Raw genomic sequence first — 16,949 nt, 5'->3', positions numbered from 1 at the left:
CAACCAGGTTATTCTGTATTCTGATGACGGAAATCTGATAGTGGGTGATAGGAGAACAATAGAAAGGAACGCAGAATTAGAAGTCGATTGAAAGCAGAAAATTCGTATTATTATCTAGTTCAAAATTATTTTGTTGTTGCGAATTCTGTCGAGAATTTGAGGCTTAAAATATATAAAACTATAATCATGCCTGTTGTACTATATGGTTGCGAAACATGGTGGCTTACTGTGAGTGTTTATGTTATTTACATTGATTTTATTTTCTTATAAAAGTTACAATATCTATTTTCCCACCACATGAACTGTAAAATCTATTCCCTTATTATTATATAAACTGTGTCATTTACTAACATTAAACAATCGAAGAATCAGCATAAGAGACATTTTTTTATTAATAATATGATTGTCTTTATCTTCTTATAGCCAAGCTGTTTTCACTGAGTACCAAGCTGGAGGTAACGTTTTAGAGGGCGAGGCACCCGATATGTACTTCACGGTGAAGCCTTCTTCTGTGCCTAAAAATACTAGTCGACTGATGATGGCGCTCGAGAAGGCGCCGTCAACTGCCTGTACTTCGGGAACCATTGTGGAGCTCTCGTGTCATGAATTCAGTAAGTACCGTTAAACGTTATAAGTTCAACTGACAAAAGATACAAATTTAAATAATTAAAGATGTATTGTAACTTTAAGTGCCAGTTAAAAATACATTATAAATACAACTATATATATATATATATATATATATATATATATATATATATATACACACACAGGGTATTCATTTATTATGTAGCCAAAGTCCACTGGTGAAATCATCACACCTAAACAATTAAAAAGGTCCATATGAACATAAGGGGTAAAACGCGTTGTTTCAAAGTTATGAGATGCCAAAATTGAGAAAATTGTAACGTTGAGGCTGCCTAGCTCGAAAACGTTCAGAAACATCAACGGCAGTTAAAGAATATTAGAGGAACTAGTACGCTGTCTATCTAAATAACCATGTTTCAGAGTTGGGACATATCGACGTAACGGATTTTATAGAGGGAGCTGCGGTATAGGTTCTGCTCTTCCTCCCCTCTCTCCAAAATCATATGTGCTGGTACAAGCCAACTCTGAAACATGGTTATTTAGATAGCGTACTAGTTCTTCTAATATTTCTTTAACTACCGTTGATGTTTCTGAAAGTTGTTGACCTAGGCAGCCTCAAAGTTACAATTTTCTCAATTTCGGCATCTCATAACTTTGAAACAACTCGTTTTTCACCTTATGTTCATATGGACTTTTTTAATTGTTTAGGTGTGAAGATTTCACTAGTAGATTTCGGTTACATAATGAATGAACATAAGTCCGAGGAACAGGTTCTTTCTTTGATTTCATTTCTCTATTTCAGCTAGTAGTTATAGTGTACTACTTCAAGTTTGAGTATTCAATTCGCATAGTTGGGAAGTCTACCGTAGAGTATCGAAACGAAACTTACTGTTTTATTTTGTATTTAAGTTGCTTAATGCACGTACCTTGACCAATCTTCAGTTATTATTATTATTATTATTATTATTATTATTATTATTATTATTATTATTATTATTATTATTATTATTATTATATTAAATTCTTAAAATGGTGAATCATGCGGGCGTACTGCAAAGCTGCACACTCCCTGTGCGTTCTAGTAAGAATTGATTGTTACAACATTTTATGGCAATCATAGTAAACTTTCGATTTTACAATTTTAAAAGCTATTTCTTATTAGAGTATACTACAACACGCACTATTAGTTTCAATGTCAATGCTTTATTTGTAAGTTTTATATTTATACCCTAAGCTGGAATATTAAAAGAAGTCTTAATCTTATATTTAGAGGACATTTTCTTGTTCACTAATAACTTAATTAATCATTGTTGTTCAACTTACCTTTTTTTTTTTTTGCAGCTTGTGGTAGTCACAGTCTAGCCCCTGGCGTTGCTGCTAGATTGGTAGGTGGAGATGGGGCAACTAATGGCCAGTGGCCTTCTGTCTCGCTTTTGTACCACACAAAACATAAAATGAGCTGCACAGCAAGTATTATAAGTCCTCTCTGGATGCTCACAGCCTACAGCTGCATACATACGAGGTAAGTTATTATTCATATAATGTTGGAATCTAGTAAGCTATCGTGTGTTGTAATAATTCTAACAGTCTAAAATACATAAAGAGAAGTAAACCAAATCAATAAACAGTCAGTTCCATATACATGAAATTACATATGAGAATAAAGTTGTATTGGGTCGTTCCTTCACTTTATGTATTTTTATGTAACATGCAGAGCATGTCCTTTCGTAAATGCCATTGTTAAGTACTGTAGATTTATTATAATTCACTGTAGATTCGTATTTCTGTAAACTATAAACATATATCTTAAATATTAATATTAATAAATAGTAAATCAGTTCTTTTAGATAGGATTTAATAGTTAAGATTTTATTTCTTTCTACTACTTGGTTACTTTATAGTATTATTGTTGTAAAAGGTAATCAAATTCATTGTTGTTTTTAATTTTTACAAATATTAATCCAGTTCTAAAAATAAGCTCTCATTTTAAGAAATACGTACAATTCTTCAAAACTTTGTGAATAATTATGTCAAAACAGGGAGTTACTCTTTGGTCACAGTTTCACAAAACAGCCATGCAAGCCGCGGAGGCTCAATAGTAGAGCGCTCACTTCTGACACAAGGAGTTTCTGGTTGAATCCCAGACCCTGCTAAATACATTTTGTGGTAGTCAAACATCGTGTGTGTGAGTTTTCTCAGGGTTCTCCCTTTTTCTCGTACCTTTCGTCATTTCATTATTATTGTCCATCTAATCGTCACCGTCATCCTTAGCCTCGGTGCATAATTGTGGGACGTTAAACTCAAAAATGTCATAAAACAAAGCATACATATTTCATGCTATCAGATCATAAAATGGTTCAACATTCCAAAGTGAAGCGATAAGCAACAATGTTACTAATTTCTTACTCTGACAACCTTTTGTTTTAAGTAACCTGTAATTCTTCATTCTATATACAGATCAAATATACTAATACATATAAACATTAGACTATTATAACTTAAGCTAGTCTGCTAAAAGATAGAACTATTTGCTAAGAAACTCCAAGATCATAATATTACACATGTAACTTTTCATAAAGAAAATTATCTGAAAAAAAAAAAAAATCAACAACTTATATAGTATACCCTTTCGCACCGACTGTATATTTTTTATTGTATTTATTTATTTATTACTTTTTATTTGTTGTGAATAGACTATAGTTTGTTTTCTGTTCTCAGCGACAGAACAATGGCTTCTGAAGGTTGGGTAGCGTTTGGCGGAGGATCCATGTTCGACAAAGACAAACCCGAGACCCAGATTCGGGAAGTGAAGAATATAATAAGTTATCCTCAAGTGAAATACAATCAGTTCCTATATAACCATGATATAGCTTTAGTGGAGCTTTCTGAACCATTCACGTTCAGTAGATTTGTTGGTGCCATATGTCTTCCTGAAAAGGCAATTGAACCTAGACAACTTTGCGTCACTGCCGGCTGGGGATATACTTCACCTGGGGGTAAGTAATTGGCAAATCGCATTCAGTTACTAAATTCTTAATAGCATTAAGTCATTTTTCTAATATAAGATCACATGTCTAGTCGTTGCTTTTCATGCGTAGTGATTATTTGTAGGTATGGCTACACAAGAGTGCTATGTTAAAAGTATAGTTCAACTAACATTGTGCTTAATGTTTTCAACATGTTCCCATACCCAAAACATGGGCTGCGAAACATGGTCCCTTTCTCTGAGGGAAGAACGTAGACTGAAAGTATTTGAGAATAAGATCCTCAGACGAGTATTCGGACCCAAGAGGAACGAGAAAGAATGGGTAATGGCGGAAATTTCATAACAAGAAACTATATATTTTATATCGTTTACAGAACATTCTTAGAGTCATCAAATCTAGGAGGCTCAGGTGGGGAGGCCATGAAAGTTTTGTGAACGGGGAAAATCAATCGGAAAATGATCATTAGGAAGACCTAGGCGCAGATGGAGGGACAATATTAAGATGAATCTCGCAGAAATAGGAATACAAAATAGAAACTGGATCCAGTTGGCTAAGGACAAAAGTCAACGGAAAGCTTTTGTGAACGCGGCATTGAACCTCCGGGTTCCATTGGCCATAGAGTTAAGAGTTATTCTGACTGTAAATATATGTAACTTCAGTACTTTTAAATAAATTCAACAAGATGTTTGAGACAGGTTGAAACAAAAAGAGATATTTCCTATTCTGAACAAGAATACGTATATAAGGAATTATGTTTAGGACCTATGATCTGCTTGAAGCTAACTTAAATATTGTATTTATAAGTATTATCTTAACCGGTTTCTGGAGAACGTCTTCATCCATGTAAAAGTTAGCAGACGTCCTCTGTTCCGTTCACAAAAGTAGTCCAGACGAGCTTTAGGAAAATGAGGAAATATCATCTTTTGTGTTGAGGATAGAGACTTTGAAGATTCGTGCAAAGAATATTATATTATACAAGGTGTTTCAAAACAACACCGACAACGTTTAGGAGGTGATTCGTGACAGCAAGATAAGACAAAAAGTATAGACCAACCTGGGTGCACAAATGCTTGCTTTCGGAGTTATAGGCTGCCAAAAACATAAAAAACGAACTTTGAAGGTCCATAGCTCCAAACATATGGGACCTACCGTAGTCGGGTCAAGGTTTCACTTAGAAACTATTATGTGCGCTATCCACAATTATTGTTTTAGAATCCTAAAGTAGTCATGCACCAATTTTTATAGAGGGAATTTGGTTACGGGCATATAATTTAAAGTACTTACCAACTACCTCTACAAAAATTGTTACGGAAGTACCGCAGGATTCTGAAATATGGATATTTGGATAGGGCATACTAGTTCCTAAGTGAAGTTTTAACCTGACTACAGTAGATTCCATAATTTTTTAGCTATGGACCTTTGAAGTTCATTTTTCGTTTTCGGTTGCCTATAACTCCGAAAGGAAGCATTTGTGCACCCAAATTGGTCTATACTTTTTGTCTTATCTTGATGTTTTTTTTAATATTTCCTTAATATGGAAGTTGTAAAAAAAAATGTTTAAACAATATTTTTCGGAGTAATGAAGATATATCTATGAGGTCTAAAATCGTGATATGTTTTTATATTATGCCATATGGGAACCCTAGTCGAGCAGGGATGGGTCTGGTCAATACTTAGACAGTCACAAATGAGGGAATTGGACATTTAGGGAGGTAACTGAAGAAAAGGGAGCTAACTCCGCCCAAATCGCCAAGTAGTCGGTTTACGTCCTTCGGGTCTTCGTATCAGTTATTTCGCAAATTTCAGTTATGTCTATATAGTTCTGAGTACTGTAAAATATATTTGTAAGAAATTGGACACTGAGTGAGGTTTAATATCTTGATAATGATGTAGTTTTAAAAAATTAAAAAAAAAAAAAATCATTGCTAGAAAATAAACGTTCAAACAGAGAAATAAACATGTAATATAATCAACTAAGTACTCGGCAAACTAACTTTTTAATCGTATTGCATGTACTTACGCTTGCAATGATCTTTTATATGGAAGAGACGATATATAAACTACATATATATCCTTTATCATTATTTAATAATGTAAAAATTACCGCCAAAATAAGCCACTAAATCCTGGTGAATATACTGTGAAAAATAGCCTTTTGAGAGTTGTAAGCCAGTGTTATAGTTCCAAAACTATGGGTCTACGTATAACTAAAACAATTCGATATATTATGTACTAACTACATACTCGTATACAGGGTGTTACTAAACTTTGTTACAATATTGTAGAAATAGATTCCTTACGTCAAAATAAGAAAAAAAAGTCCATATGGACCTGTGGTCGGAAGTGAATAGTTTCGTATTCCTAGGGTACCGAAAACGTGAAAAAATGAACTTCAAATGTCCACACTCCGACTACTATAGGATCGATCGTAGCCGGGTTAAGACATCACTGAGGAACTAGTATGTGAACTATCCAAATATCCGTCTTTCAGAACCTCCAGTAGCTGCACAATCATTTTTAGAGGCTGTTTGGGAGTACTTGATCACTCTCCATCTACCTCTCCAAAAATTGGTGTACAAGTACTGGAGCGTTCTTAAACATGGATATTTGGATAGTTCACATACCGATTCCTCAGTGATATCTTGACCCGACTACGATAGGTCCCATAGTAGTGGAGCTATGAACTTCTAAAATTCACTTATTTTACGTTTTCGACACCCTATAACTTCGAAACTATCCAGTTTTGAGCACAAGTCCATATGAACTTTTTTTCTTATTTTGATGGGAGGAATCTGTCCTCAAAATACTGCAACACATTTTCGTAACACCCTGTATATGTTCCAGAATAGTACAACTTCAGAACAACAAATTTCCGAAAACTAAGACTGAGCTATGATTGGAAATCCTTTCAATATCCATCCATCGTCATTTGATGATTCATAGGGAAACAGTTTTATACAAGTTGTATGCAGAAATAGCGGCTAAGCAGAATTACCTAGAGATGTTCGCAAAATTTAATCCGCCTTATTCCGAGTCGTTTTCACGTATAATTAGCGCCATATTAAAGGCCTGCCTAAATACAGGAAACACATATTAGTCAAACTCTTTAGAATGACACTAATCACGCGTCAGAACGACTCTGCATAACGCCCATTATATTAAAAACATGTATTTTAAAAACTTAAAAGAAGCAACATTTAAAATAGTAAAAATGGAAATATAATTTTCATTAACAGATTTAGAACTTTTACTCATGAGTTGTAACATGAAAAACAAAACTTATTATTGTATACACTTCATTAACACTTTGTATATTTCTACTTTCCAACAGAGATCAACTTTAATCAGTATCTTCGCTATTTACCAGTGCCAACGATCAATCTAACAGAGTGTAATTCAACCAAACATTATTCTGGGTTCATCACAGATGACAAAATATGCGCTGGATTTACAGATGCAGAGAGATCACCTTGCTACGTAAGTAAATCATTCAAATTTTATTTTTCTTACAATTTTTCGTCTTTCGCATTTTCGATAACAGCTCACAATTATATCTATCTATCTATCTATCTATCTAGACTGTTTGGGAGACAGTCTAGATAGATAGATAGATATAGATATAGATATAGATATAGATATAGATATAGATATAGATATAGATATAGATATATAGATGTATCTATTAACCTGGTGATATTGCAGAATACATTAAACGATTTTCTCCTGTCGATACTTGCATCATACGAAATTTCAACTTTTTTTTTAAAACTATTAGTTTGATAATTTCAACAGCATATCAAGGTAGATGATTCATCTTATGTATATATAAGTTTATCCAGTGTTTAAGCACGATCGGAAAGTACGTTAAGCAGAATACCTAGGTATTGTAGTATAGCACGCTCTTCAAGAACTAGTTAAGAAGAAACTGCCACACTGGGCACATCTTACTAAGTAATCAGAAATCTAAAGGGTTGCAATACCGTTCAATAATAGATGTTAAGGGGAACTTCTACCACACTACGCATATTCCAGAAGATATTCAGAAACCTAAAAGGTTGCAACACCCTTCAATAATAGATGTTAAGGGGAACTTCTACCACACTACGCATATTCCAGGAGATATTCAGAAACCTAAAAGGTTGCAACACCCTTCAATAAGAGACGTTAAGGGGAACTTCTACCACACTACGCATATTCCAGAAGATATTCAGAAACCTAAAAGGTTGCAACACCCTTCAATAATAGATGTTAAGGGGAACTTCTACCACACTACGCATATTCCAGAAGATATTCAGAAACCTAAAAGATTGCAACACCCTTCAATAATAGATGTTAAGGGGAACTTCTACCACACTACGCATATTCCAGGAGATATTCAGAAACCTAAAAGGTTGCAACACCCTTCAATAAGAGACGTTAAGGAAAATCTGTACCACGTTCGGCATATTCCAATAAGTAGTCATAAATTTGAAGGGTTGAACATTCTTCAATAAGAGATGTTAAGGGGAACCTGTACCACACTTGGCACATTCCAGGAGGTATTCAGAAATCTAAAAGGTTGCAACACCCTTCAATAATAGATGTTAAGGGGAACTTCTACTACACTACACATATTCCAGGAGATATTCAGAAACCTAAAAGGTTGCAACACATTTCAATAAGAGACGTCATGGGAAATCTGTAACACATTAGGCATATTCCAATAAGTAGTCATAAATCTGAAGGGTTGAACACTCTTCAATAAGAGATGTTAAGGGGAACCTGTACCACACTTGGCGCATTCCAGGAGGTATTCAGAAATCTAAAAGGTTGGAACACCCTTCAATAATAGATGTTAAGGGGAACTTCTACTATACTACACATATTCCAGGAGATATTCAGAAACCTAAAAGGTTGCAACACCCTTCACTTGTATCACATTAGGCATATTCTAGTAAATAGTCACAAATCTGATCAATAATAGATGTTAAGAAATCTGTACCACACTACGCATATTCCAGGAGGTAGTCAGAAACCTAAAAGGTTGCAATACCTTTCAATAAGAAATCTCAAGGAGAACCTTACCACACTAGGTATATTCCAGTAGGTAGTGAGAAGCCTGAAGGATTGCAACATCTTTCAATAATAGATGTTAAGGGTAACCTGTGCCACACTAGGCATATTTCAGTAGGTGATCAGAAACCTAAAGGGTTGCAACACCATTTAGTAATGTTATCGGCAATCTATGTCACACTAGGCGCATCCCAGTAGGTTGCCAGAAACCTAAGGGGTTGCAAATTACAATTAAGTAAAACGGCAGAGCTAGGAGAAAAAAAAAGAAAAAGAAAATTTCTTTTAGATAGAATATATACTTTTATATTGTCTGAGAAAGTGTGTGACTGAAACGAATGCTTTACATGGTAAAAGTCAAACTATGTATGGTTAGCTACATCTATAAATACAGCCTGATGGCCTATTTTAGATAAAACACTTATACATGAAGATGGTACTTACAGCTGTTTAGTTTCTTGATTCATGATTGGTGATCACTGGTCCTGTAGGAGTTTAACATAGGAGTTTAAGATTGATGCATAATAAAAAAACAATATGTCGCATCATTGGGTTTGGGAATATAGTCCTTACCTCTTTCTTTAAGACAACTTGAACCCATAGCTTTGTCAGGAATAAGTGAGTTACGGAAAGTATTCTTAGAAAGATAAGAGTTTGGAATTAAGATTAAAAAATACTATAACTTGGTTGCTAAGAACTGACATTGCAGTTTTAAATAATAGAAAGGATTGTTGTCAAATTGTATCGATTGTTTGACAAAGATATGTTAATATAAAATAAAATTGTATGTTATATCGTGTTGTATTTTGTTGAGGTTTCCGTGAGGTATATTTATTTAACCCACTTCATGTTACTTTAAATTAAAAGCAATGCAAGTCCTTAGCAACACAAGAATGTGCGTTTATTTAAACAATTTCTTACGAAGTATATGAAACACATTGTAATACTTCAAATTAATCGCATAGTGATGTTCCTCATCAGTGTTGCCTCCTCCAATATTTCGAGTAAGACTCAGTCACTCATCTTCAGGAGCACACGATGCCTTAAGTTCTTTCTTACAACACGATTTGTTCATTTGGCGTGGGAGACACGGGTTCGATTCCCGGTGGGAGCTCATTTGGTTCGGATTCCACGTTAATCAGTAGGTCCACGTCTCATATAGCCTCGCTGCTGAAAGGGACGCTAAACTAAAATCAACTCAACTCAGCGATCTGTTCATTGTTCTTTTGTGCTTCAGTAGTGATGTGACAGAAAACTAAAACACCAATATAAAGGTTATTAATAACTTAATAAGTGCGCTAACATTAGGACTACGTATATATTGTTGTATAATAAAACAATAAGAACTATCCATAACCATTTGGAAAGGTAAGTCACCATAAGTATCGATGAAATTTTACGCAATATTCGTAAATTATCACTGTCGAGGGAAAAAAAAGTTAAGATCGTATTTTAAAAAAGGACGACTTAAGCCCTTTTATGGCCCTGAAGATGAGTGATCGGGTGTGTCACCTGAAATATTGAGGCAAAATTGATGAGGAATAAACAATTTCTCTTGATAGAAAATATAAGGAAAAGGCTAATTCTCACGGCAAAAAAGCAAACCACTCCGCTAGGAAGTGCTTTCGTAGAACATTGTCTCCATCTTCAGCCTACATTAGTCACAATTCGAATAGGATTTAAAACATGGGAAGAAATGTGGGTGGGTAAAAATGGTTAAAAACGATTTAAAATTTGCGAACCGTAAATCTTCTTGTCGGACGTAAGCAAATATTAATAACAAATTATGTTTATGTTCGACAAGAAGATTTACGGTTCGCATATTTTAATTCCTTTTTGATCATTTTTACTTACCCACATTTCTTCTCATGTTTTAAATTCTATTCGAATTGTGACTTGGCTAAAGATGGAAATAATGTTCTCCAAAAGTACTTCCTAGAGAAGTGGTTTGATTTTTACGGTGAATATTAAGCTGTCGCTTCTTACATTTTTCTAAATATTATCACCGCTCGCAATACAGTGATAACTTCTCTTGATAATTATTTATTAATAGTAAATAAAAAAGAAACTCTCCGTGATGTAAGTAGCCAAATATATAGACTAATCAGTTGGCTGAAACGTAGATTAATAAAAGAGTTTTTGTTATAAAGAGGTATTTCTCTTTGCTGAAGTATATCGCTTTCTAATATTATCCACTAAAAGCACTTGTCTACTATATACAGTATATAGATTAAACAACTAGAAACTATGTTAATTTATTTGTTCTGTTGCAGAATGACGAAGGCGCCCCGTTGATGTGTATTAATGAGGGTGGCGTGTGGGAATTGCAAGGTGTATTGAGTTATCACAGTAACTGTGGCCGAGGGTATCATCCGTCCATTTACAGCTCTGTCACATCCGTCCGATCCTGGATAGAGAATACTATTGGCAGCAAATTCGAACGGAAGAGCACCTTCAACGTTAGAAGATGAAGCAACCGTACTGACAACACGAAACTCGTAGAGGACATTTCGTTTGTTTAATAAAGAGGACGAAAGGTGCTGTGTTAATAGGAAAAAATTTTAAACTTTCCAATGTGCCTTGTATAACATACGTGTGGATACGGTTAATGAATGTAGGTGCGTCATGTGTAAACGAAAGTGTGCTCGCGCGTGTGTATGTGTGTGTGTGTAACGTGGTTAAGAGTATTTTAGAAAACAATTATATGTTAGATATCAGAAAAGTTTTTGGAACCATCAGAGCGATGGTTACGGAAATGAAATGTATGTTTTATCTTTTTTATCAAAGAGGTAGGACGAAGCGACATGTCATTAATGCTCATGTGTAAGTATGTATGTGTATTTTTTTTTAAAGTTTCTTTGTAAATAATGTAAATTGTAACTTTCCCCTCTCCTATCTTGAAACGTATACCTTTTTTGCATCACGAAGAACCGAACTTGCTTACAATGTAAGTTTACAAATATAGTAAATACTATTTTCTTTTAAATAAATATATATATATAATTTTATGCAATACTGACAGTAATATCCGCTTCTGTTTAATAGTGTAATGCAGTTATTACTTCCTTTACAATGTAGAACTATTTTCTTCTAAGGAATGAATGTAAGTATGTATATTAAATGAATATATGTACGTATGAACATATGTATGAGCGTGAGAAAGTGAACTTCTTGTGTATATTGCATGACATAGTATTTTTTTGTATTAAAAAAAAAAAAACAGTTTTATTTGTGTATTACAATAGTGTAAATATAAGAGCGATATATATATAATTTCTAATATTTTATGGTGTTCTTACTTTGCCTATTGTACTTTTTGTACTTTTCATTCTCAATAGTCACCCTTTTTCTTCCATCAAAAACCCACTTTTGTCTTAATATGTCTTGCTTTTACTATATTTGACAGGACAAAGTTATTGTATTATCATCCTCAATAACCTTATATAACACGAGTCATGGGTAACAGGACTAACGATTGAAAATATATACAGTAGACTCTCGAGTACCTGGCCTAATGTGACGGAAGGGCAGCCCGGATAACAAAAAAAGGCGGATGGGCTGGAGTTCTATAAAGTACTGTACAGTTACAATCAGGAACAGTGGCAAGTGTACTGTTTTGAGGTCCGTTACACAATGACGAAACAATAAACAAGGAGCAGAACGCTGCTCTTTTTCTGTCACAATTTGTATCTTGTACACGACACACCTAAGGAGAATCGTAGCAGAAGCTCGCTTCCAATGCCTTGGCAATGTTGCCAATGCAACGCCTTTTCTTCCTCATTTATTTACGATAAAAGAAAACTACGCCGGATAGTCGCGAGCTGGATACTCGGGAGTCTACTGTACATATAAATAAAAGATTTTGAAGAAGTCTATTATTTTTAACAAAGAAGGTACTAGAACGAATAAATAGATTTTTAGTGTGTGAGTGATTCAAGAAAAAAAAAAATGTAAAATTTTGCTAGTCAGGGAATACATTAATTAGCTGGTTGAATGCGTGAATGTTAAAATGTTTGACAACATGGTTAGTTGATATTTGTATATTGCAAAGACTGCTCTGGTAATGAAGATTTTTTTTTCTTTTTTTAATGTATATTGACCATTACCAATATAGGATTTATATTTTGTCATGATTGTTCCTTTCTACTGATAACAACAACAATTGACAATAGAAACAAAATAATTAGCTTATGCACTATTTTAAGGGAAGAAACACAATGCATGTCGTTCTAATAAGTCCAATTTTAAAACATGAACTTATTACTGAGTTTTTATATAATAATATGAGCCTTTTTAAGATGTAATGCTCAACGTATACTTACTTGTGACAATATTATTATATGTATTGTGGTATTTGTAGTACTTAGTATCATAAAAAGAAATGCAATTATTCTTGTAGCATACTGAGATCTAGTGTTTTTTTCCTAATTATCTATTCTTGAGTTTTATTACTACTGTGTGTGTCGTACGAATGGAAGTTTATTTGTTGTAGAGAAAGAACTCAGTATTTTAATAATGATTTATACTCAGAATCATTTATAAAAAGAAAATGTAATTATGAAATGCAAGCAAGCTTCTTGAACGAAGTTGTTTGTTATAATTGCGAGCATAAAGGAGACAGATTTGTGGAAGTAACCACGTACAGTATATGCAGCCGAATTATATAATATTAAGAAGTCCGTCCATAGAGATATTGTTTATCGATCGTGCTCACTCTTCAACTAGCAGTATTAAAAAACTATAAAAAATTACTGTTATGATTTTTCAAGTGCAATGAGTTTTCCCATCTTTACGCGTACGAATATGTTAATAATTGTAAGTACTTGCACGTGACGTTTCTTTAAGGACTTATGGGTGTCGTACGGACTTGTCAATTAGTTTTATACTAATTTCGAGTATTTTCTGATATAAAGAATAAAATTTAAAAAATCAGTGTAAAATTTTATTTTTTTTTTTTAAGCGAAAATAGGACAAACTCTATAAGTGTTGTTAACATGTTAAAATATTTGAAAATGCAAATTGAAGATGCCAAAAGTAATGAACTTGAAAAGATGTCAATAATTTTTTACTCAGAATTCTTTAAAAAATAAACAAGGTTTCTTATGTGATATGTACTTTTTGACTAAGAAACTTATTTAATAGGTGAGAGTTGATATCGTACGAGTGTGATAATTTTTTTTAAAAAAGAACTGTTACAAATAGTGGTATGTGACAAATATGTTTAAAGGCTGAAACAAGAACTCAGTGGCGTATACTCCGTAATGAGTGCAAAATACGTACAAAGCACTCATAACATGAAATTCTTAATTGAAATTCTCTGTGTGACAGTTTAATTTCGAGAGGGTATCATTGTTGGCTTATTATTAATGTCTGTGAACAAAATTAGGTGAAGTGAGAATTGTAAAGTCAACAAGTACCATTTGTTGATATATAGTGGATTAAATTGTTTAAAAAAAAATATTTTTTTTGAGAATATTTTCTAAATATATGTTTTGTTTTAACCGTTTTATTGAGGATTGGTAAACAAAACTATGATAACTATTATAGGATATTTCAGTAGCCTATGTCATTGGGTGATAACACTGTGCTTCCAAGTTCGAGTCAGAACCATGGAAATATGGTATAAAGAAAAACGAGTATACGTCACAAGTGTATTAATTGATCATGTTGTGAAAATACCCAACTGCACAAGACTTGTCTTTAAATAGAAAAGCTCAAAAGTGCAAAATAATATTATTGTCATGTCCAAGACATTGTAGAAGTTCCTGTAAAGAACAACTTCCAGATTTCTTTTCTTTCAGTTGAAGAAAAAGAAACATCCTCTCCACTGGTGGTGGTTATGAGGGACCAAATGATGACACCTTTCTCGAAAGGTGGAATGTCTTGTGAATATATATATTTTTTTTTCGATGATGCATCACTGTTCATGAATGTTCTTGTAAATGAACATTACTATTTTGTATAAAATTATACATTAAACATTATATTTTGTGTTTTATTTCTTTGTGTTGTTTCCATACATCTCTAAATTAATTGTCTAATAGTTTTTCTTTTTATCTAAACAATAATTATATATACCATTTCGAATTAGCGTTGGGGATTATAGTGGCTCAGTGGTAGAGCACTTACCTCTGGTGCATGGGGTCCCTGGTTTGATCCCCGACCAAATGAGTTTGTGGTGGACAACACCTCATGGGATGGGGCCGAAGAATGTTTCACATATTTTCCGAGGACACACTTGAAATAGAAATGCTCTAGAAATGTACCCAGCCAATTTTGTGGACTTTTATGCCGGACAAACATACAAACAAACGTATATTCAGCTTTATATAAAACACTAGTTTGAAATGAAAAAAAAAAATCTTCAGTTCAACGTCCCACGATTATGCCCTTCAAACTAAGGGAGACGGATGATTCAGTGAAGTGAATGATAATGGAAGAATTGGTAGAATGCGGAAGTGGGAGGAAACGGGAGTACCCCGAGAAAACCCATGGACGCGTTCTTGCAATTCTCTTACAGAGGAAACCCTTCCTTTACGTAGGGAAAAGAAGTGAAAGACCTTGGCTGTGTGGCCAATTTGTCATTCAGTCATGTGGTCGGGGGGGGGGGCTCAGTGGTAGAGCGTTCACTTCCGGTGTTTGGGGTCCCTGGTTCGATCCCAGCTCGCGCCGTGTGGACTTTGTGGTGGACAAACACCGTGCTCGTGGGTTTTCTCGGGGTTCTTCCGTTTCCTCCCACTTTCTTCATTCCACCATTTCACTCATCTTTCATGATCATCGCCTCCTTTAGCCTAACAGGCATAAACGTGGGACGTAAAACTCAAAGATTTCATTTTTCTGTTATAAATCATAGAAATAAATTACTAATTTATTGAACAGGAGAACCGATGATTTATATCCGTCAGTAACTATTTTTAAAATGTGAGTATTAAAAAGATAATTTATTGTCAAGCCTTATTCCCAGATTATTTATTTCTTAAACTCTCTGTGTAGCTTCTTTGTCCAGCGTTTACTCAAAACGAAGTGGATTATGTTTTCTAGAAAAAGTGATATGCTCCATCTATAACACTTATCCAGATCCTTCTACAATTACAAAGCATCATTGCGGGTCTTTTTATTTATTTATACAATTTCATATCGTCCGCAAACATCAAACATTTAGAATGTTTTATTACTGTCGGCTGGTTATTAATAAACAACAAGAAAAACAGAGAACCGAGTTTTGACCCTTGAGGTATGCCGTAATTAACCTCGTACAAAATGAAATTGACTTGATAAAACGTCAAAAATTGTTTCACGACTTTTTAAGTAAGATGAAATTAACATCAAAAGGTTATCTGACCTACGGTTGCCGGTTTTTCACCGGCCTAGCCGAAAATATTGCTGTTATTTTGATTAAAGCCGGTGACCAGTACAAAATTCTTATCAGCCCGTTTATGACCGGTTTTTCTCAAATTTGTATTCAGTTCGACGTATAGATTAAAGAAGTAACTTTCATTCTGTAAATCCAAAACTGTCACTTTTCACTATCTGTCAACGATTAATATAGTTTGCTGATGTGTTTAGATAATTTTAAAGAGATGACAGGGACTACATCAGGGAAAATTTGAAATTTACTTGTAAGGACTTCATTTTTACATTTATTGAGAGCAAAAAAGGTCTTCTTAAAGCAATTTCCTGTAGTTGAAATATAAGTTTAAAGAATAAATTTCATTTTCCAAATCCAAAATTGTCACGTGAACATTAATATACTTTTGTTTATTTGTTTCGATTATTTTAAAGAAGTGACAGTTACTGTTAAATTCAATAAAATGACCAGTACCGATTTCAGTTTCTCATTTATAGCACAATGTATCCATTAAGCTTATTAGTGAATGCACTAAGGACAGGTAGAATACAGGTGCTAATGCACTTTTGTTCATGATAATACATTTCCTTCCCATGGATAGGTCCGAACAGAGATACTTCACACTTAGACCTATCTCATAGTGAATTTTGAGGGGGTGCCGATTTTTTTATTTTCCAGAGTTGGCAACCCTAGTCTAACCACACCACTCAACACGAGCTGTCAAACCGGTAAAGCCGGGCCTGTGTTAACAGCAACAACAGACCTTTGGTGTTAAAATAATACGCTAAAGTTGTGGTCATGCTGGGATCACTGGCCTGTATTAACCGCAACAACAGACCTTTGGTGTTAAAATAATACGCTAAAGTTGTGGTCATGCTGGGATCACTGGCCTGTATTAACCGCAACAACAGACCTTTGGTGTTAAAATAATACACTAAAGTTGTGGTCATGCTGGGATCACTGGCCTGTATTAACCG

General features: G+C 34.1%; 1 protein-coding gene across 4 annotated transcripts in view; it reads left to right on the top strand.

Moving 5' to 3' along the window:
- Window positions 1-14,606, top strand: part of LOC145693640 (uncharacterized) — a 389,003-nt gene extending 374,397 nt beyond the window's left edge. For all 4 annotated transcript variants that reach the window (XM_081769825.1, XM_081769827.1, XM_081769829.1 and 1 more), the window contains 5 exons: window positions 424-611; window positions 1,930-2,110; window positions 3,307-3,584; window positions 6,907-7,052; window positions 10,898-14,606. In XM_081769825.1, the coding sequence (XP_081625951.1) occupies window positions 424-611; window positions 1,930-2,110; window positions 3,307-3,584; window positions 6,907-7,052; window positions 10,898-11,095 (991 nt within the window). In that variant the 3' untranslated portion in view covers window positions 11,096-14,606. The remainder of the gene's footprint in view (window positions 1-423; window positions 612-1,929; window positions 2,111-3,306; window positions 3,585-6,906; window positions 7,053-10,897) is intronic.
- Window positions 14,607-16,949: the final 2,343 nt, after the last annotated feature.

Source organism: Thermobia domestica, chromosome 8 (genome assembly GCF_964235325.1).
Source record: "Thermobia domestica chromosome 8, izTheDome1.hap1.1, whole genome shotgun sequence".
NCBI classification, from domain to species: Eukaryota; Metazoa; Arthropoda; class Insecta; order Zygentoma; family Lepismatidae; genus Thermobia; species Thermobia domestica.
The sequence above is the reverse complement of the archived record's forward strand: the minus strand, read 5'-3'. Positions and strand labels throughout refer to the sequence as shown.